The following is a 23677-nucleotide window of genomic DNA, read 5'->3' on the forward strand; positions in this document are numbered from 1 at the left end:
GTAGATACATGTTGCAGTAAGGACATGCACATCTTAATATTTTAGAATATTTATTATGTATAGTTTTGCAAGTACATTGACTACATCAGTGCAGAATAAGAGCAACAATCAAAGTAACTGACAGCCAGGACAGTTTGCCTTAGAATCCCCTCTCCTTTCCTAATACAGTACCTTACGAGTAACAAATACAACCTCTACAATATAAATGAATAAATCAACTATTTACATAGGCTTTAAAATGTTTCTACTTTGCACAAAAACTACTTTGCAAATCAAATCTAGGCATCATTATAATCAAAATATAGTTGCATCAATATATATTTTCTGCTTTTTACTGTGATTACAAGCATTCAATTTTAGCATAATGTATTACATGGTATTAAGTGTACAGATTTGAATAGTTCCTTAAATGTGTTCTGTTTTTGTTCTATTAATGTTGCATGGTTTGTATGTATATCATTACGTATTCATTTTTTCAGACTCATAATCATTTATACCTTATATCTATATATGGCTGCCCAGAAGTCGAATAAAGAGCAGACATCAGAGGTCATTCATAAATGCATATGGCAGTGGATTAACAAGTTCCTCTTCATTATATGTACAGCATAACAATTTGCAGAGATGTCTAAATACAGCAATGGTCTCAGTGGTGTGCAATTCCATGGTAACAGAGTGACACTGAGACTCAGATATTTTACTTTAAAATGTATGTCAAACCAAAATCAATGATTGCAAAGTTAAACAAACCATACAACTCTATGCACAACGACTACTTTTAAAGCTGCATTACGTAACTGTTTGGGCAACGGGACCAAATTCACATATAAATGTGAGTTATAGAGCTGTCCTTTTCTTTGAAAGCAAGAAGTGGTAGATCTGTTCTATGTGCGCTATTTCTATGCTTCCAGTTCTTACGTTTCGTTTTTGCGTCTTATACTTACAGTTTTGTACACCAGCTTCAAACAGCTGAAAATGCTCTATTTTTAGTTATGGAAAATATATTTCACAGCGGTTTAGATGGTACAATGATTCTCTACACTATACTTGCTTGTTTTGTCACAAACTGAAATTAGGCAAACTATTACAATTTCTGCAAACCAGGAAACAACCACTAAAAATGCTGGTAACAGAATGAGGCACAAACTCTCATTCTGTTATAAAACTTTGCATTTGCACTGTTCTTCAAGTAAATTTATTTTTGTAAAATGTTCTGATTTTATGCGAAGAAAGTAGCCTACGTCAGATAACATTTTTTCACAACAGGCCTGATGGAAACAGCAAATTTGTCAGTAAACTTATTTTTTTTGACAAAACTAAATAAGCTAGACAAGGTGGGATCTTTTTGTGTCGGTAAAATTAATTATGCGAGAAATGGTGATGGAAACGCTTTTATGTGCAAATATTTACTGTATATAAAAACCATCATATTGAAGTCAATTGGAGTCACATGATGCTGCAACCTGAACTCAGGGGTAGACCTAACATAGTAAATGTATATCCGATACATATCATACAATATGTTACGAATTTGCAAAAGGTATGATATGTTAAGAATTCCAATTTGTTGTGGCTAATGTTAACTAGGTGGCTAGGTGGTTAGCGCTAATGTTTGCTAGGTGGCTAATGTTAGCTAGACTAGGGGTTAGGGATTAAGGGTTATGGTTAGGAGTTAGGTTAAAGGGTTAAGGTTAAGGTTAGGGAAGGGTTAATTAACATGCTAAGTAGTAGCAAAGTAGCAAGTAGTTACAAAGTTGATAATTAGCTAAAATGCAAACGTTGTCCATGATAAGATTCAAGCAGACAACCTTTCGGTTGCTAGACTTTCCTGTTATACACCCACCCCGACCAGCCACCTTACATTTGTTTTGCTTTATGTAACCTTCTGTCTTATGTAACCATACCAAACTAATTTGTATGCCGTAATTGCATTTACTATGTTACGTCTAGTCTATGAGACCAGGCTGAATGCTATTGTGTGGTCCACCCACTATGACTTTGGAAGAGGCAAGTCACCCGATAGATGTCAGTATTGGATGACCATTCATGTCTGAGGAAGTTGGGAGACGATGTGTAAAGCATCTGCCAAAGGCTGCGTATTCGAATCCAGCGAAATAAATCCTGTCACAATCCTTAACCTTTACCTTAACCATTTGGAGTTAATGCCTAACTTTAATAATTCTGAGTTAATGCATAAACTTAAAGAAAAATTCCACCCAGAAACGATCTTTTGGTATTTGTTTCATTAGTTCATTGTTGACATAGTCCCAAAATGTTTTGCTTATCAGCAATCAAATTTTCAAAATATGTAACTTTCAAAATATAGAAATCATCCCTGTATGCTGCAGATTGCATCATACGGGGATGATTTATGTATTTTGAAAATTACATATTTTCTTTATGCAGATTTTTGAATATTCGCATGAAAATCTGTCGCCAATTGGATGGAAACCTAGCTGCTGTCACTGTTACTGTAGAATTGACCTGGTCTCAGTGGTAGTAATTACATTGAAGTGACAAAGTTGGCTTTTACATCGCTACCTGTATCATGGGCTTGTATGCCAATTTGTGAACTTATATAGTGTACTCAGTAAACACTCAAAACATTGAACTGTATATATTAAAACTTGGTCATAAATTAAAGCACAATTAATAAGAGCACAATAATAATCTGACTGATATTACTCCTCAATGGAGGGATTTATCATACTGTATTCCTCCCAGTCACTCCAATTCAGCCCCATCAAAAAATTTCATTTTCTCAGACTGCATAGTGTCTTTCATCTGTTTGATAGATGAGGCTGTTTCATCTGAGATGGGCTCAGCCCCAAACACATGTGTAACTTTTTGGGTTATGAAAACCGTTTCCCTGTCAGTGCCTGACATTTCCATAACTACATGCCTCTCAATAACTGTTTGCCCTTCACTCTGTGTTTTGTTGGTGTCGTCCACTGACCAAGATGCAGAAGAAACTCCAGCGGTCCCTGTCTGCAATCCAAAATCTGTTAAGAGCGTGGCCTTCTGTGTGTCTGGTATTGCTTGTATATTGGATGTGCTGACATGTGTACCAGACTCCAATTTTAGGGTGTCCACTGATGAGGAGGAAACTCCAGAGGACATTGGAGTGGTGACTTTCTCTGCCAAGTAGGGTTCAAAGGCGATCAATTTTGTCCTTGCTCTGGAGGTGATGACATCACCCTGTACCTCAGTGGCAATAGGGTCAGAGTATTTCACTGTGACTTTGGTTGGAGAGGCCAATGATGGACCAAATTGTTCGCTTGTGACTGTTGAACTAATATCTGCAAAAGCATCCGATGAGTGTACTGAAAAGGTCAAGCTGACGTCCTGTTCCACAGAGTCAGGGCTTTTCTCACTTCCTTCTTTCTCAGAAGTGTATTTTTCTAAAGTCTTGGCAGATTCTGAAGAAGATAGTCCAACTTTGGGAAACTTAAACCACCCAAATTTAGATTTTTCTTTGGCTTCTTCCTCTTTATGCATAGACTGGGTTTCAACACTGGTTTGAGCATTTAGTTCGGTTTTCCCTGAGGCTGTTATATCTTCCCTTGAGCCTGTGAGCTTCTCTTCCACTTCCTCTAATTTGGGAACATCAAATTCAACATCAATGCTTCTTAATACCTCCCCAAATGTTGTCAAAGTCAACTTTGGTGATTTCTCTGGTTCTTGTGGTTTCACTTGAATCTCATAATTCTCCAAAATAACATTTGGATTTATATCATCATGTTCATTCTCAGGTTTGGATTTTGAAATGCTCAATCTGGGCATTTTGAAGCTTGGAAGTTTGAATTTACTAGGCGAGCCTTGACCTTTACTGGGTGAGCCTTGACCTTTGCTGGGGGAGCCATTGCCTTTATCATCAATTGTCAGTTTTGAAACTTCAACTTCAGGAACATCCACTTCGGCTATTGACATTCCACCTTTAACTGAGGACCTTTCAGATCCAGCATCATGTAGCTGTACTTCTCTAGATCCTTTAATGTCAACTGTGTCCCCCTGTTCCGGTAAATCAATTTGTAATGAAGCTCCAAGTAGTTGATCTATAATTTCTACCCCAGGCACATTAATATCCTTCTCTTTATCAGAGACATCGACTACAACCTTTGACGTTGCACCAAATGTAGGGAATTTGAATGTTGCCATTTTGAATGCCATCTCTGATGTTTGTAGTTTTCCATCAACTGATAAACCTTCATGTTTCATTTCAACTTGACTCTCCAGAGCTTTCATTTCCACCTCAGGCTCTTTGACCTCCACATTTCCCTCTGGAAGTGAAATGTTCACCTTTGGAAGACTGACATCAACCTCAGGTGATTTCACTTCTGGTTTGGAAAACCATCCAAATGACATCTGTGGTATGTTCATTTTCACATCAATTCCTGTAGCAGCTCCATCGGGCATTTTAATTTCACCAGAAGGCACTTTGAGTTCAACGCTAGGTGGTTGGACCTCCACGCTGGCCTCTGGTAAGGTGACTTCTATGACTTTCTTTGATAAACTTAAATCCATCTCAGGACCTTTTACCTTTGGCAATGACATTCCAAACGTTGATAGTTTGAATATACTTCCTTGTCCCTCATGTTCAACATCATGTTTAATTTCAACTTGAATCTCTGGAGCTTCAATTTCCACCTCAGGCTCTTTGACCTCCACCTGTCCCTCTGGAAGAGAAATATCCACCTTTGGAAGACTGACATCAACCTCAGGTGCTTTAACTTCTGGTTTTGAAAATCCAAATGTGGGGAATGACATTCGGGGCTTTTTCATTTTCACATCAATATCTTTATAAACTGCTTCTGGTATTTCAACTTCAACAGAGGGCACTCCTACTTCAACATCAGGTAGTTGGTCTGCTCTTCTCTCTGGTAAGTCGACATCTACATCTGTCTTTGAGACACTTAAGCCAATTTCAGGACCTTTAACCTTCGGCAATAAGATTCCAAATTGTGGTAGTTTGAACTTACTTCTTTGTCCCTCAAGCTCAATTCCATGTTTCATTTCAACTTGAATTTCTGGAGCTGTAATTTCCACGGCTGGCTCTTTGACCTCCACCTTTCCCCCTGGAAGAGAAATATCCCCCTTTGGAAGACTGACATTAACCACCGGTGATTTCACTTCTGGTTTTGAAAACCATCCAAATGACATCCGTGGCTTTTTCATTTTCACATCAATCTCTGTAGCAGCTCCTTCAGGCATTTCAACTTCACCAGAAGACAATTTGAGTTCAATTCTAGGTGGTTGGCCATCCGCGCTGGCCTCTGGTAAAGCGACAATTTCAAGTGTTTTACTCTTCACATCCACATCTATAGATGGGCCTTTAAGGTCAACACTTGGCTTTTCAATGTTAATGGCTGACATTGTCAGCTTGGTTTCTGGAATTTCAGATTCATGAACCTTGATGTCCTTGTCCACATCAGGTACCTCTACTGTGATGTTTGGAGCAGCTGCTCCAAATTGAGGGAATTTTAAAGTTGGCATTTTGAATCTTGAGGGGGAGCCTACAGTATCTTTCACCTCAGCTTGAATCTCTGGAGCTTCAATTTCCACCTCAGGCTCTTTGACCTCCACCTTTTCCTCTGGAAAAGAAATATCCACCTCTGGAAGACTGACATCAACCTCAGGTGCTTTCACTTCTGGTTTTGAAAATCCAAATTTGGGGAATGACATTCGGGGCTTTTTCATTTTCACATCAATATCTTTAGAAACTGCTTTTGGTATTTCAACTTCAACAGAGGGCACTCCGACTTCAACATCAGGTAGTTGGAGGTCTGCTCTTCTCTCTGGTAAGTCGACATCTACATCTGTCTTTGAGATACTTAAGTCAAATTCAGGACCTTTAACCTTCGGCAATGAGATTCCAAATTTTGGTAGTTTGAACTTACTTCCTTGTCCCTCAAGCTCAATTCCATGTTTCATTTCAACTTGATTTTCTGGAGCTTTAATTTCCACCTCTGACTCTTTGACCTCCACCTTTACCTCTGGAGGAGAAATATCCCCCTTTGGAAGACTGGCATCCTCCTCCGGTGCTTTCACTTCTGATTTTGAAAACCATCCAAATGACATCCGTGGCTTTTTCATTTTTACATCCATTTCTGTAGCAACTCCTTCAGGAATTTCATCTTTACCAGAAGGCACTTTGAGTTCAGTGCTATGTGGTTGGACCTCCACGCTGGCCTCTGGTAAAGTGACAATGTTAAGTCTTTTGCTCTTCACATCCAGATCTATAGATGGGCCTTTAAGGTCAATACTTGGCTTTTCAATGTTAATTGCTGACATTGTCAGCTTGGTTTCTGGAATTTGAGATTCATGAACCTTGATGTCCTTGTCCACATCAGGTACCTCTACTGTGATGTTTGGAGCAGCTGCTCCAAATTGAGGGAATTTTAAAGTTGGCATTTTGAATCTTGAGGGGGAGCCTACAGTATCTTTCACCTCAGCTTGAATCTCTGGAGCTTCAATTTCTACCTCAGGCTCTTTGACCTCCACCTTTTCCTCTGGAAAAGAAATATCCACCTCTGGAAGACTGACATCAACCTCAGGTGCTTTCACTTCTGGTTTTGAAAATCCAAATTTGGGGAATGACATTCGGGGCTTTTTCATTTTCACATCAATATCTTTAGAAACTGCTTTTGGTATTTCAACTTCAACAGAGGGCACTCCGACTTCAACATCAGGTAGTTGGAGGTCTGCTCTTCTCTCTGGTAAGTTGACATCTACATCTGTCTTTGAGATACTTAAGTCAAATTCAGGACCTTTAACCTTCGGCAATGAGATTCCAAATTTTGGTAGTTTGAACTTACTTCCTTGTCCCTCAAGCTCAATTCCATGTTTCATTTCAACTTGATTTTCTGGAGCTTTAATTTCCACCTCTGACTCTTTGACCTCCACCTTTACCTCTGGAAGAGAAACATCCCCCTTTGGAAGACTGGCATCATCCTCCGGTGCTTTCACTTCTGATTTTGAAAACCATCCAAATGACATCCGTGGCTTTTTCATTTTTACATCCATTTCTGTAGCAACTCCTTCAGGAATTTCATCTTTACCAGAAGGCACTTTGAGTTCAGTGCTATGTGGTTGGACCTCCACGCTGGCCTCTGGTAAAGTGACAATTTCAAGTGTTTTACTCTTCACATCCACATCTATAGATGGGCCTTTAAGGTCAACACTTGGCTTTTCAATGTTAATGGCTGACATTGTCAGCTTGGTTTCTGGAATTTGAGATTCATGAACCTTGATGTCCTTGTCCACATCAGGTACCTCTACTGTGATGTTTGGAGCAGCTGCTCCAAATTGAGGGAATTTTAAAGTTGGCATTTTGAATCTTGAGGGGGAGCCTACAGTATCTTTCACCTCAGCTTGAATCTCTGGAGCTTCAATTTCCACCTCAGGCTCTTTGACCTCCACCTTTCCCTCTGGAAGATAAATATCCACCTCTGGAAGACTGACATCAACCTCAGGTGCTTTCACTTCTGGTTTTGAAAATCCAAATTTGGGGAATGACATTCGGGGCTTTTTCATTTTCACATCAATATCTTTAGAAACTGCTTTTGGTATTTCAACTTCAACAGAGGGCACTCCGACTTCAACATCAGGTAGTTGGAGGTCTGCTCTTCTCTCTGGTAAGTCGACATCTACATCTGTCTTTGAGATACTTAAGTCAAATTCAGGACCTTTAACCTTCGGCAATGAGATTCCAAATTTTGGTAGTTTGAACTTACTTCCTTGTCCCTCAAGCTCAATTCCATGTTTCATTTCAACTTGATTTTCTGGAGCTTTAATTTCCACCTCTGACTCTTTGACCTCCACCTTTACCTCTGGAGGAGAAATATCCCCCTTTGGAAGACTGGCATCCTCCTCCGGTGCTTTCACTTCTGATTTTGAAAACCATCCAAATGACATCCGTGGCTTTTTCATTTTTACATCCATTTCTGTAGCAACTCCTTCAGGAATTTCATCTTTACCAGAAGGCACTTTGAGTTCAGTGCTATGTGGTTGGACCTCCACGCTGGCCTCTGGTAAAGTGACAATGTTAAGTCTTTTGCTCTTCACATCCACATCTATAGATGGGCCTTTAAGGTCAATACTTGGCTTTTCAATGTTAATTGCTGACATTGTCAGCTTGGTTTCTGGAATTTGAGATTCATGAACCTTGATGTCCTTGTCCACATCAGGTACCTCTACTGTGATGTTTGGAGCAGCTGCTCCAAATTGAGGGAATTTTAAAGTTGGCATTTTGAATCTTGAGGGGGAGCCTACAGTATCTTTCACCTCAGCTTGAATCTCTGGAGCTTCAATTTCTACCTCAGGCTCTTTGACCTCCACCTTTTCCTCTGGAAAAGAAATATCCACCTCTGGAAGACTGACATCAACCTCAGGTGCTTTCACTTCTGGTTTTGAAAATCCAAATTTGGGGAATGACATTCGGGGCTTTTTCATTTTCACATCAATATCTTTAGAAACTGCTTCTCGTTTTTCAACTTCAACAGAGGGCACTCCGACTTCAACATCAGGTAGTTGAAGAGCTGCTCTTCTCTCTGGTAAGTCGACATCTACATCTGTTTTTGACACACTTAAGTCAAATTCAGAACTTTTAACCTTCGGCAATGAGATTCCAAATTTTGGTAGTTTGAACTTACTTCCTTGTCCCTGAAGCTCAATATCATGTTTCACTTCAACTTGACTCTCTGGAGCTTTAAATTCCACCTCTGGCTCTTTGAACTCCACCTTTCCTTCTGGAAGCGAAATGCCCACCTTTGGAAGACTGACATCAACCTCCGGTGCTTTCACTTCTGGTTTTGAAAACCATCCAAATGACATTCGGGGCTTCTTCATTTTCACATCAATCTCTGTAGCAGCTCCCTCTGGCATTTGAACTTGACCAGAATACACTTCGATTTCAACATCAGGTGGTTGGACCTCCACTTTGTCCTCTGGTAAAGTGACATCTATGACTTTCTTTGATAAACTTAAATCAATCTCAGGACCTTTTACCTTTGGCATTGAGATTCCAAATTTGGGTAGTTTGAACTTACTTCCTTGTCCCTCAAGCTCAATATCATGTTTCACTTCATCTTGAATCTCTGGAGCTGTCATTTCCACCTCTGACTTTTTGACCCCCACATTTCCTTCTTGAAGAGAAATATCCACCTTTGGAAGACTGACATCAACCTCACATACTTCAGGTTTTGAAAATCCAAGCCCTGGAAATGAAATCCGTGGCTTTTTCACTTTCACATCAATCTCTGTAGCAGCTCGCTCAGGCATTTCAACTTCACCAGAAGACACTTTGAGTTCAACATCAGGTGGTTGGATCTCCACGTTGGTCTCTGGTAAAGTGACATCTATGTCTTTCTTCGATACACCTAAATCGATCTCAGGACCTTTTACTTTTGGTAATGAAATTCCCTGATTTGGCAGTTTAAACTTGCTTCCTTGTCCCTCCAGTTCAAGTCCTTTAGTCTTCACATCCACATCTATAGATGCGATCTTAACACTAGATTTTTTAAAGTCACTCTGTTTCTCAAAGTCAACTGCATGAACTTTTCCTGATATTGACAGCTTGGGTTCTGGTCTTTCAGTTCCATGAAGTTTGATATCCTTGTCCACATCAGGTAACTCTACTGTGACGATTGGAGCAACTGTTCCAAATTTAGGGAATTTTAAAGTTGGGATTTTAAATCTTGAGGGGGACCCTACAGTATCTTTCACTTCCACTTGAAGCTCTGGAACTTCAATTTCCACCTCAGGCAATTTGACCTCCATGTTTCCCTCAGGAAGAGAGATGTCTGGTTTTAGCACACTAACATCAATCTCTGGGGCTTTAACTCCAATTTTGGGGAATGATATCTGTCGTTTATTCATTTTCACATCAATATCTTTATAAACTGTTTCTGGTATTTCAACTTCAACGGAGGGTACTTCGACTTCAACATCCGGTATTTGGATGTCTGCTCTCCCGACATCAACAGATTGGACATCAATGCCCATAACTGCTCCTTTAATGTCAGATGAAGGTACCTCTGGCATTGTTTCTGAGCATAAAGTTCGTATTGTAGGTGTTTGATGGTCTGTCACATGAGTTTTGATAGTGGAATATTCCGAATCTGGTACTTTGCTGAGTTTAATTTCAACCTCTGACATTTTCATTTCAAGGTGCAATGCATTGCTTTCATCTTTGACCTCATCCTTCTTTTCCCCCGAGGTGTCTCTTTTTGGTAGTCCAATCCCAATGTCTGGGAATCTAATATCCGTTTGTGTTATTCCAAACCTAGGCATTGAAATATTTGCTTTCTTTGACTTCTTATCTAATCCTTTAGTGTAAGTGGCAGGTATACGATTTCTCTCCTCAGATGTGATGGTTGGCCCCTCAGGTACTGGTACTGCCAACTTAGGCTCCAGAATTTCACCAGTCTCTTTTTCCTTTTCCACTTTGTTGGGAGTTCCTTTTTGTTGTATAGTTTCCATTCCAGCTTTCTCTACGTTCTCTCGTTTATGGAGTTCAATTTGGATTTCATCCTCATTGGTCTTTCCAGCTTCCTGTTTTGTTTTTGTATCGTCTATTTCTGTCATAGTAATAGGTTCATGAGCACCTAGATCAAAAAGTTGGGTCTTTGGCAATTTGAATGTGGTAACTGAGCTCCTGCTCAACTTTTCTGGTAAAGCATTTATGTCACTCTTTTTGACATACGTGTCCAACTGTGCCTTTATGTCTGTGATTTTAGATAGGGTGGCATCTACTCTTTCTGTATTCACGTCTGTCATTGTGATTTGTTGATGAGCAGGCAGGCCTGCAATGTCACCCTTCGGCAGCTTGAACCCTGGCAATTTGGAGACAGCCTCTTTAACTCTATCAACGTCTATAACCATCTGTACAGTCTGCGCCTGGATTTCTTCAACAGGAAGAGTGAATGCTGTTTTAGGCTGTTTTATCACTGGGGCCTTGATGCTAGTTAATGATGCATCTTCTATGCCTGGGATCTCAATATCCTCACGGCTTGGAAGTATCTTTAAACCCTTATCCTCAACTGTAAGTCCTTTCACGTCCATTTCTACAATCTTCACGTCTGTCATTTTTATGGGTTTGTCAGTAACAAAGTCAGCAGGATCCACCCTCTGCAGTTTAAATTTGGGAGCAGATCTTGTACCAATTTGTGCTAAAACATCATCAATGCTTCTCTCTGTAGGTAACTTTGAAGCTTGTATTTCCATCTGCGAGTCAGGTTCCATTGTAATACTGATGACCTTAGCATGTATGCTAATTTCCTGTGCATTCACATCAGTTTTAACATATGTTTCTTTCAAGTGTTGTTCTTGTCCAATCTGAGGGGATTTCCTGATAAGTCCTATATCTGACATGTCAAGGCAGATGTCTAATTTTGGCATGCTCATTTCCATATCAGTGGAGGGTAGGGTTTTCCCTGAACTCTCATTGATGATTACTTGAGTGTTGATATCAATTGGGAGTTGACACTCCTCCAGCTCCGTATGTGATACTACTGTTGGGCTCAGCAATGTATTGTCATGTGCAGACAGATCAGATGTTATCATATCTGCTCTTGGTGTCTTCAGGCTTTTTAGTGATAATTTTACTGGTATGTTTTGCTTGTGTTTGTCTTTTTTCTCATTTCCCTTGAATGTAAACTTTAGTTCTGACCTCTCTTTATTCTCTTTCTTCTTTTTCTTTCCCTCTGGAGATTTCTTGGTTGAGGGACTTTCTTGATCAGCAAGAGCAACTGTTATGTCTGTGGTTTTCAAAGTTTTGTCCAGACTAATGAGTTCTACCTTGTGTTGTTTAGTTTCAGAGCCTGCCAGGTTTGGAAGAATGCATTCATTTCTTATCTTGGTGGATTCAATTTTTTCAGATTCTGATTCTAATACATATACTTGAGATGTATCTACTGATGCGCTCTCTAGACCATCCGGTGAGTGTATGTCATCTTGACTCTGTTGGTTTTCCATAACCTCTACACGCTCTACAGTTAGTATGTGTATGTTCTGGTCTGGCTGCTCAACAGACATGCTCTTGCGGCCCTTCATCTTCATGCTTGATATCTTTATCTTATGCTTCTTTGTCTTTCCCATAACAGCCTCCTGAGATTTTATTGGCGACTCTGTGTCACTTGTTGTAGGGCTAAGCTCCAGCTTCCTCTTATCATCTGCCTCTGAAGTACTGTGAGACCTCTTAAAATGGGACTTTTGACTTTTGCTGAAGGAGGGGAACTTGGGCCAAGAGATTCGGTCACCATGCTTTTTTGTCTTTGAATGTCCCCTCATTTCCGGAGAGGAACCTTCTTCCACCTGTAGGATAACAAAAGTGAATAGCTGATTGATTGCTGAATGAGAAAAAGAGCCAAAGACATAACACTAATCTACATATCCAGAAAAAGAACATAGTGATAGTTACTTGGATGATTTCAAGGGCTGGTTCACTCTCAAGGGTGGATGTCTTTATTGGTTTGCGTTTCAGAAGTAACTCCATCTTGTAAGGCTGGGCATGTTCCAATATCTGTAGAGCATCTTCATATGTAACATCGTCAAAATACACAGTGGCACTGAGTATCTGATCACCTGAATGAACAAAAGGAAGACATAGAAATACCAATAAATCAACATTTGAACTGTAGAACTCTAACATATACGATCATTCAAAGCCAAAAATGTGGGAGTCTCTTACCCTGGATAGCAAAAACAACCTTGGCTCTGTTACTTCACATTTAACCCATTTCACTCCACATTTCACCGATATGTCCTTTGCTTTCAGGTTAACTTTTTGGTCTATTGGCTACTTTTTTGGTTCAGCGTCTGAAAGAACATGGTATGAGCTGTTTGTCTGCTTACCCTCATGTACACTAAGAAGCTTTGAGGCTGGTGACTCTGGCCTCACTTCCTTGATGAAGATTCCCTCCTTCCCTCCACTTACAACAAGGCCCTCGGCACATGTCTCTTTTGCCATTTTCACAATCACTCCTGACTCTGGGCTCTGAGTTTACACAAAAAAAAAGAATGAAAGAAAAACATGAGAAATGTTGAAATACCAACATGTTATGTACCACAAATGAAAACCTGAAGCCATGCTTCTCCATGAGTTAAAGATAATGCAGACTTGTCTGACCTCCAGTTGACTCATCTTGGCAGGGGAGCGCTTTTCAAACAGGGACCCAAAACCTCTCTTTCCTTTTTTGCCACTCCCACCTCCACCCTAAAATGAATGTTAAAGAAATCAGACAGTCTGACAAAAATCCACACTGCAAGTCAACATGATGGTTGGATGAAATATACAGCATTGTGTACCTGTTTATCACTGTCCTTGTATTTGTCAGTCTCAGGGTATTCATCTACAGGGGAGGATCCTTGAGGGCGAGGTCTCTCCCCCTCTATAAACTCAGATGGCTCTTCACATATCTACAACAAAATGTTAAAAGTAAGTTCTTTTTGTTACTATATGGAGATTAATTCAAATGAGTTGGGTGTCTTTCCCATAGTCTTTAGTATTCACATGATGTCCACCAATGCAAACAATAGGTTTGCCATATCAGTAGAGCCACTCACTGAATCATCCACCGTGTCAGGCTCTGGTCCCTTCAGCCTTCGTCCGGACCCTACTCAAAATAAAGAATAAAAAGAGAAAAATAATAAGAGCATATTTAGTTCAAGGTAAACCACCACAGTTCTCAAATGGTTGCAACCCACTGGTTGGTGCTTATTTATAAAATCCTCTTAGGCCTCACTCCCCCCTATCTGAGATATCTGCTGCAGCCCTCATCCTCCACATACAACACTCGTTCTGCCAGTCACATTCTGTTAAAGGTCCCCAAAGCACACACATCCCTGGGTCGCTCCTCTTTTCAGTTTGTTGCAGCTAGCGACTGGAACGAGCTGCAACAAACACTCAAACTGGACAGTTTTATCTCAGTCTCTTCATTCAAAGACTCAATCATGGACACTCTTACTGACAGTTGTGGCTGCTTTGTGTGATGTATTGTTGTCTCTACCTTCTTGCCCTTTGTGCTGTTGTCTGTGCCCAATAATGTTTGTACCATGTTTTGTGCTACTACCATGTTGTGTTGCTACCATGTTGTTGTTATGTTGCTACCATGCTGTGTCGTCATGTGTTGCTGCCTTGCTATGTTGTTGTCTTAGGTCTCTCTTTTGTAGTGTTGTGTTGTCTCTCTTGTCGTGATGTGTGTTTTGTCCTACATTTATATATATTTTTTAATTATTTTTTTATCCCAGCCCCCGTCCCCGCAGGAGGCCTTTTGCCTTTTGGTAGGCCATTGTCACACCCTGACCTGAGATATCTCGGTTTTCTTTATATTTTGGTTAGGTCAGGGTGTGACTAGGGTGGGTACGTTAGTTTTTCTATTGTCTAGGGGTTTTGTAGGTCTAGGTGATTTGTATGTCTATGGTGGCCTGATATGGTTCCCAATCAGAGGCAGCTGTTTATCGTTGTCTCTGATTGGGGATCATATTTAGGTAGCCATTTTCCCTTTTATGTTCGTGGGTTCTGGTTCTATGTTTAGTTGCCTGTCTGCACTACTCATATTAGCTTCACGGTTCAGTTTGTTATTTTGTTCGTTTGTTCAGTGTTCATTCTTAAATAAAGAAGAATGTACGCATACCACGCTGCACCTTGGTCCGATTCATACGACGAACGTGACAGTCATTGTAAATAATAATTTGTTTTTAACTGACTTGCCGATTTAAATAAATGTTAAGTAAAATAAAATAAAAAATAAAGCCTCAGAATATCTCTCATTAGGTAACCAGGTATTGGAGAAGATTTCCATGTTTTGTTCACATCTATTGTGAATATTATCGGGATATAACATTATCAAAATATTTCAGATGATCGTCCCTCCCTCCCTGTCTGACCAGGGTATCAGATTTCTTTAGAGATACTAAAGCCCAGGAGGAGATTATTGGAAGTTCTTCCTGGCAAGAATTCCCAAAGGAACCAGCTTCCACAGCTGCCTGTTAAGTGATCCACTCTATTGATCTTGAGATTTAACTAAAAATTTGCCTTGAAGTGTACAGTAGGTAAGGGAGTGTAGTTTTCAAAATGTATCATTCGGATCAATGTGATTGTTATTATTATCATCTTTGATAGACAATCATACTGTGATCATATTTTCCATTGTCAAGTTACCCCTGCGCTGATGCCACTTGAGTATCCATTTCTGAGAAATAAAACAAATATTCAAGAACAAATAATGCTATCAATGTTATCATATTAGCTGCTGAGTACCTCATGGTTGGACTGAAGCTTCACAATAGGCCTACTGTAAGTCACTGGTCAGATCATTGCAGCGGTGAAAAGCAGTGGTGTCTCATAAAATCAGAAGATGCAGTGGGGTTGAATAAACTCTTTTCATGTTGACGTGAAAATCAAGATTGTCTATCAAAAATGCTTTGTTACAGGTGATACAAGTTCCCCGCTCAGTATTATCCAATGCTGAGTTTACATTCTGAGATGTTGTATGTGATATTGATTGACTTAGACAAGTAAACATGTTTGATGTGTTCTGGTCGAAACATTGCAAGCAATAAAGTGTAGAGAGCCCAAAACATGTATGAAAACACTCACAATATTTTAGAATCGTAAATGAATTGACGTTGTATGCCACACTTGAAAACATGCTGGTTAGTTTGAGCGATAAGTAATAGGGAATTGCTGTGTATACAATTCTTTGTTTGCTTGTGAGTTTGTGTGTATACAGTGTAAGGACAGACACTGACAGACGAGAAGCAAGTACAGGGAGTGAACATTAAATAAATAACTGACATGAAAGAAACAAGGACAGCGTCTGGACAGGGGAAACATAACGACAATAATGCTGACACGGGGATCAAACCGAGGAACAGACAGATATAGGAGGAGCAATCAACAAAGTAATGGAGTCCAGGTGAGTCCAAAGAAGCGCTGGTGCGTGTAACAATGGTGACAGATGTGCGTAATGATGGGCAGCCTGGCGCCCTTGAGCGCCAGGAAGGGGGAGCGGGAGCAGGCGTGACATACACTATGTGTGGGAACTTCCTATTGAAAGGGTGTGTCATTCCCTTAGCAAGTACCTTATGAGGATCAAGGTTCAGGTGGTTCAAAGGGAGTCACACTATGCAGTAGAACAACTTTTTCAACATGACCATGTGTCAGTGCTGTGTCAGTGTGTCAGTATTAAACTGCACATACAGTGCCTTCAGAAAGTATCCATACCCCTTGACTTCTTCCATGTTTTGTTGTGTTACAGACTGAATTCAAAATGGATTAAATAAATAAAAATCCTCACCCATCTACACACTATACCCCATAATGACAAAGTGAAAACGTGTTTTTAATGTTTGCAAATGTATTGAAAATGAAATACAGAAATATATGTTTTACATAAGTATTCAGACCCCAATTAGCCAATACTTCTACTTTGTAGAAGCACCTTCGGCAGAGATTACAGCGGTGAGTCTTTCTGGGTAAGTCTGAGAGAGCTTTCCACACCTGGATTGTGCAACATTTGCCCATCATTTTTTACAAAATTCTTCAAGCGCTGTCATATTGGTTGTGGATCATTGCTAGACAACCATTTTCAGGTCTTGCCATAGATTTTCAAGTAGATTTAAGTCAAAACTGTAACTCGGCCACTCAGGAACATTCAATGTCTTCTTGGTAAGCAACTCCAGTGTAGATTTGGCCTTGTATTTTAGGTTAGCGTGGAGATTTGTCCTGCTGAAAGGTGAATACATCTCCCAGTGTCTGATGGAAAGCAGACTGAACCAGGTTTTCGTCTAGGAATTTGCCTGTGCTTAGCTCCATTCCGTTTCTGTTTTGTCCTGAAAAACTCCCCATTCCTTAACAATTACAAACATACCCATAACATGATGCAGCCATTATGCTTGAAAATATGGAGAGTGGTAACTCAGTAATATGTTGTATTGGATTTGCCCCAAACATAATACTTTGTATTCAGGACAAAAAGTGAATTGCTTTGCCACATTTTTTGCAGTATTACTTTAGTGCCTTGTTGCAAACAGGATGCATGTTTTGGAATATTTGTATTATGTACACAACTGGTCGAAAGTTTTAGAACACCAACTCATTCAAGGGTTTTTCTTTATTTTTACTATTTTCTACATTGTAGAATAATAGTGAAGACGTCAAAACTATGAAATAACACATATGGAATAATGTAGTAACCAAAAAAGTGTTAAGCAAATAAAAATATATTTGATATTTGAGATTCTTCAAATAGCCACCCTTTGCCTTGATGGCAGCTTGGCAAGCTCTCAACCAACTTCATGAGGTAGTCACCTGGAATGCATTTCAATTAACAGGTGTGCTTTGTTAAAAGTTAAGTTGTGGAATTTCTTTCCTTCTTAATGTGTTTGAGCCAATCAGTTGTGTTGTGACAAGGTAGGGGGGAGGGGGGCATACAGAAGATAGCCCTATTTGGTAAAAGACCAAGTCCATATTATGCCAAGAACAGCTCAAATGAGCAAAGAGAAACAACAGTCCATCATTACTTTAAGACATGAAGGTCAGTCAATATGGAAAATGTCGAGTTACCAGCCTCATAAATTGCAGCCCAAATAAATGCTTCACAGGGTTCAAATAGCAGACACATCTCAACATCAACTGTTCAGAGGAGACTGTGTGAATCAGGCCTCCATGGTCGAATTGCTGCAAAGAAACCACTACTTAAAGGTATCAATAAGAAGAATAGACTTAGTTGGGTCCAGAAACACGAGCAATGGACATTAGACCGGTGGAAATTTGTCCTTTGGTCTGGAGTCCAAACTGGAGATTTTTGGTTCCACCCGCCGTGTCTTTGTGAGACGCAGTGTGGGTGAACGGATGATCTCTGCATGTGTATTTCCCACCATAAAGCATGGAGGAGGAGGTGTCATGCATGGTGTGGCGGTGCTTTGCTGATGACACTGTCTGTGATTTATTTAGAATTCAAGGCACACTTAACCAGCATGACTACCACAGCTTTCTGCAGCGATACGCCATCCCATCTGGTTTGGGCTCAGTTGTTTTTCAACAGGAGAATGACCCAAAACACCTCCGTGCTGTGTAAGGGCTATTTTACCAAGAAGGAGAGTGATGTAGTGCTGCATCAGATGACCTGGCCTCCACAATCCCCCGACCTCAACCAAATTGAGATGGTTTGGGATGAGTCGGACCGCAGAGTGAAGGAAAAGCAGCCAACAAGTGCTCAGCATATGTGGGAACTCCTTCAAGACTGTTGGAAAAGCATTACAGGTGACGCTGGTCGAGAGAATGTCAAGAAGAATCTAAAACATAAAATATATTATCAATATTTTGTGCACCACGTCATCACACACTGATTTTCATTCGCAACAAGCCCGTTTGGTGGAAACACAACACTAGTGGGAAAATACACATATTTTCTTCATGCAGATTTTAGAATATTCTCATGAAAATCGGTTGCCAATTAGATGGAAACATAGCTAGTGTTGTGAAATGTAAAAATCATCATTAGTCCATAATAATCATGATGTCAACACCAGCAGTCAAGACAATAAAAGAAGCCATCAAAGTGTCTGCTCCCGCGTGGCGCAGCGGTCTATGGCACTGCATCTCAGTGCTAGAGGCATCACTACAGACACTCTGGTTTGAATCCAGGCTGTATCACAACCGGCCCGGATTTGGCCGGCTCATCATCGTACACTTTTTCCACCCTATGAAGGCCGTCATCGTAAATAAGAATTTGTTCTTAATTGACTTGCCTAGTTAAATAACTACTACTACTACTATGTTTGCTTGTCCAACACAGGTTCAGCCAAGGCTAATTCAACCACATAAGAACACTTTCATGGAGAAATTCTTATATCAAGAGGGCTTACCTGAAGGAAATATCTCACCCTTAAAGCTAAAGTAGCAACCTGCTTTATCCATTTAATACCGCCTCAGACAGATTCCACTCAACCATTCCAACCAACAGACTGAATGAAACTCTCAACATAGCTGCTATGTTTTTGCTCCCAAGAGAGTAGGAGCAACCAGCCTCTGATGAAGGGTGGATACTGCCCACTTTTTGGGTTCCGGTTCAGTTGCAGCTCAGCCTTCTAGATCAATCTTGTAACAGTATGAGTAACACACAGCAGGGGACAGTCTGCCAAATCCTAGGATTGGAGTTGAAAATCATATTTTAAATACTTCTCATGAAGGTGTGGATGTTCTCCAAAATACATATCTGTATATAACCCTTTCCACTCCTACAAGGGATGTACACCGCAGCTATAAATATAGAAATATTATGTCAACTTTACAGTATTTAGTCATTTCCACTCTCATCTCACAGAGACTTCTTTACACACTTTTTTCTCCAGATTGACTGATTTTCAGCAAACACTGTATACATGTTCAGAGAGAAGGGTAATAATGGAGTGGGTCATGACTGTGGAGAGAGACAGTGGACTCTGTGTTCTCTGAGGAACAAGGGAACTCTCCCTGTGTGGGCTGAATGGAAGGGCATACTTGAAATAATCCTGAACAATTCCAAATTGATATCGCAATAAAAAAATAGCCAGAATTGCTGATGTTCATGTTATATTATATTTTGTTGGCAGGGGCTGGCATATATTCCTCATACCAAGACTGGCACTTAGTGTGGAGAAACTCCCTACTCAAATATTTGTCATATGGGTGCAGCAGAAAGGTGACACACTAAAAGAATCTAAGTTAATTCACTGTCTGCCGTACTTTATATAAGTTGTCCCTACAAACTGTGTTGACATAGTAATTGCATACTGTAGGCAGGTGTAGTTAGGTAACCAGTTTTATTGTTGGTGTGTGATTGTACATTGAGTTTTATGTGATTACACATTTAAATGATTCCTTTTGCAGGCCTTAGATTTGTCAGCAAACTCTCCGTTACTGTACAATTTAAAAGGTCCCCTCAATGTTCAAATGTATTTGCACATCTCTAAAATTGTGCAAGTCACAAACAATTATAGCAGTTGGGTAAGTAATCTGTAATAATGTCTAACCACATCGTACATGACAATGTAATTACTGTGTAAAACACATTGTTTTAGTGACACATATAAAGTGGGACCAAATAATGAATTCTGCATTCCATCAGGTAATACCATAAATCAATGGCCATTCAAGGACAGGGCCCAACTCACAGACACGTACTGTCTGCACATTTCTGCTCTGTTTGTCCTCTGCTGTTCAGGACCCAAAACACATTAATCTATATGACTATTACTTTATAATAGCAAAAGATTTTACATTGTAAAGATTTGACAAAACCGTACAGGGAATATGTTGGAACATTTCATTGAGTTAATCTAGCATGACTCACGTCGGGTGCAACTGCACCATTGTCTTTGGGTGTGGTCACCCTCAAGGCTGCGTCTAGCTAGCTAATGTGCTAGGGAATGGGCCTCAGTCTCCTCCCTGAACAACGTGTTAGGCTGTAAAACTAATTGTTACTCTCAGTCTTAAACAGAGCCAACATCAAATAATAAATAGTCATGCTTCTACACCTCGTGCTTCTACACCGGCATTGCTTGCTGTTTGGGGTTTTAGGCTGGGTTTCTGTACAGCACTTTGTGACATCAGCTGATGTAAGAAGGGCTTTATAAATACATTTGATTGATTGAAATTTGGTTGATGTGCAATTTCCTGTTAATAAATGGGATTGCACCTTGATATGTATCAACAGTGGCTACATAACTATTTTGTAATTATATATACTGAAATAAATAATGTAATAATAAAAACCTGGAGCACTACAGCAATATTTTTTCCTCTAACAACTTTATCAAACATCTTCTCTGAACATAACCAGCTGACCCATGACCCTTATTACAGCCATTAGAGTTTGTTTTCATCCTCATAGGCCCTGGGAGGACCCTGAGCTCTGCTCATTAGTCAAATACATTAGCATAATTAATTACATGTCCCTCGTTTACAGGGAAGCAGGGCATGATTCCTATCCAATTTTATAAGAGACACAAGCTCCTTTCTCTGGGGGGTGGTTTGTTTGCATTTAAAGTATAATCAGATTTCTGACAGGGAGAAAAAAACAGAATTGGATTTCTCCCCACGATTATGTGGACATGGGACTGTGATCCCGCATGCTTTCAATCTAGCAGGCCACAACATGAATTGATACTCACGTGGCAGGAACGTGGCAGGAGTTTCATAATGGTTTTGGAATTCAACTATCAGAATTAGCCCCTATTCTCACATGATGCCCTCCCAATACTAGTACCAAAAATAGCCCCACTGGGAGAGAGTACGTGTCCATGCATATATTACATTTAGAAGCAAACAATAAGTGAATACCCACCCTCTAATGGGACCTGTACTGCTGAATACTTCTATACAGAGGGGCAAAGTACAATAATATGTCTATAAAAGTCAACAACATCCCCCAGACTGTCTGTAAGAGATTGCCAATGTATATGGTGTATAATTGATGATATCGTTGATGATATCTTAAATGGACTTTCAATGGGCTCTAATGCTGAGTAGACCATCTATTACAGTAATTCTGGGCCAGTATTTGGCACAGGTCTCTGCTCAGGGGAGAGGGCACTTATATCTCATTAGATCATCCCCATCCCTGCCCCATTTTGGCTTCAGTCCCTCCCAGACCTAGGAATTCACTTTCCTCCATAACCTTGAACCTGTGCCCAAGTAAAGCACTTTTTGTACAAAAGTATGATACACTAAATACTGCATTGTAAATGGAATGCTTATATTTGTCCTGTTACACACAAGTGTGTAATGGAAATGTGTTTCTTGTACATCCCAACTCCCCCTGAGACACCCACAGGGAGTGCGGTCACAGCCAGGGTCACCACTGTACAGCATCACAGGAGAAATTAGGGTTAAGTGCCTTGTTTAACGGCACAGCAACATATATTTTTACCTTCTAGGCTCCGGTATTCAAACCAGCAACCTTTCGTTTACTGGCCCAACGCTCTAACTTCGAGGCTACCTGCCCCACAATGCATAGAAAATCAATCAGAAAGCAATGCGAAATTCACAATAGTGTGTTGTGTAAAAAGATTACAAATGCATTTGTTCAAATAAATAACGGAAGTTCTTTCAGGACAGTTATGTCCACCCAGTGTGCATTACAAAGTGGTGAAAGGTGGCTAAAGCTTCCAGATATTCTAATTACAAACAGATAGGTGTAAAACAAATCCTTGAGTCAACATAGATTCATCAGACACAGGCAATCTTCTCCACCATCTTTGGGAAAGTAGTCACTTAGAGTTGTTTGGTCAGAGCCCAGTTGGATTCACGCATCTACACAGTTTTTGTGAGGGCAGTTCATGTTGTAATATTATCCCACTGGACACAGACGTCAGTTCAACATCTAGTTTTGATTAACATTTGGTTGAGTTGTCAACTAACATGAATTCAAAGTGAAATCAACAAACAATGTCACCCTGTCATTGGATTTAGGCTAAAAGATAGGTTCAAAAAGACACAATTCCCTTAAGTTGATGACTTTTTGTAAATCCAATCAGTTTTCCACATTGATTCAACGTCATCACAAAGATGTTCTTTGTTGAAATGGCTTGGAAACCATGTTGATTCAATCAGCTTTTGCCCAGTGGGATGGACCCTTACAGATTATGTTAGAGAATAACATTGAGATGATATGCACTGCATTAGTCAAGAAAATGTAATTATTTAAGTCAAGATAATATGCAAAAATAAACATTATTTGAACATGTCAAGGACAAAATAATTTAAATGATCAAAATCTAATAACAATGTCCACAAATCTAGCATTTAAAGAAAATAAAAATCCATAGCTAACATTGGAAAGGCACAACATATTCTTAGTGATCATAAAGGAAAGTTTTATTATCACAATTTCAACAAAAGATCAATTACTTCTTAACCTTCCCAGAAATGCTTGCAAAACTGAATTCATTTTAAATGGTTCAAGCAAACATGGGCTATGTTACAAACTTTCAATGAGTTCAGCCTTCAGAATTTGTGTCTATATTAAACTTAAATAAGTTAAGTTTACATTGTGAATGACAGATGGTGAACTGTGCATTCATCATTTGATACATTCTGCCTGGGCTCTTGGATAATAACTATACACCTGGAAAAAAGTACATCAACTCATGTAAACATATCAAGCACATCCCTACGCAGCAGGCACACCCAGGCAGCACACTGCAGACACACCCATCCACACACTGCAGGCAAGCAGACAAGCAGCAGGTCAGCAACACGAATCAGCACTCTGCTCTTAGCAGCAGCAGCCTCCCAACACACTCACTCACACATGCTGAGCTCTAGCGCTGAATCAAGGAATAGTTGAGGACAACGATAGAAACAGAGATAGGAGAGAGAGGGATACCCACCTGTGCCCAGCGAGCCATGCCAGTTGGGGAAGCCCAGGTTGAAACAGTCGCACATATTGTCGGTCCACCGGGGTCCTGGGAGGGAGAGGGGGTCCTGTCCTGGGACTGGCAGTCGGCAGCACAGCGGCCCTGCCCTGGCTGCTGATGAGCTCTGGCAGTTTCCCTGTCCTGGCAGGACTGGAACTGCCTTCTCTCAGTCAGTCACAGCTGGAAGGGATGAGTCGCAGGACCAGAGAGAGAGCGAGAGAGGAGAGTGAAGGAGTGAGCGAACGAACAAGCGGCCGGCGAGACAGAGGGATTT

At 40.2% G+C, this 23677-nt stretch overlaps 1 protein-coding gene across 1 annotated transcript; it reads right to left on the reverse strand.

Moving 5' to 3' along the window:
* Nucleotides 1-2724: 2724 nt before the first annotated feature.
* Nucleotides 2725-23431, reverse strand: LOC120023248 (protein AHNAK2). Its single transcript, XM_038967294.1, has 8 exons — nucleotides 23377-23431; nucleotides 13564-13613; nucleotides 13306-13416; nucleotides 13127-13213; nucleotides 12853-12994; nucleotides 12419-12582; nucleotides 11727-12312; nucleotides 2725-3419 (listed from the first exon to the last, which is right to left on the reverse strand). The coding sequence occupies exons 1-8, from the start codon at nucleotides 23429-23431 to the stop codon at nucleotides 2725-2727; spliced, it is 1890 nt and encodes a 629-aa protein (XP_038823222.1).
* Nucleotides 23432-23677: the final 246 nt, after the last annotated feature.

Source organism: Salvelinus namaycush, chromosome 28 (genome assembly GCF_016432855.1).
Source record: "Salvelinus namaycush isolate Seneca chromosome 28, SaNama_1.0, whole genome shotgun sequence".
NCBI lineage: Eukaryota > Metazoa > Chordata > Actinopteri > Salmoniformes > Salmonidae > Salvelinus > Salvelinus namaycush.

What these genes read in the sequence shown, in the direction of transcription:
- LOC120023248 (XM_038967294.1), bottom strand. Translation starts at nt 23,431, where the DNA reads ATGTGCGACTGTTTCAACCTGGGCTTCCCCAACTGGCATGGCTCGCTG. An exon ending in CTGACACGGTGGATGATTCA is followed by an intron (nt 13,417 to 13,563) that starts GTGAGTGGCTCT and finishes ATTTTGTTGTAG; the next exon opens with ATATGTGAAGAGCCATCTGA. An exon ending in GCTTCTTAGTGTACATGAGG is followed by an intron (nt 12,583 to 12,852) that starts GTAAGCAGACAA and finishes TTGTTCATTCAG; the next exon opens with GTGATCAGATACTCAGTGCC.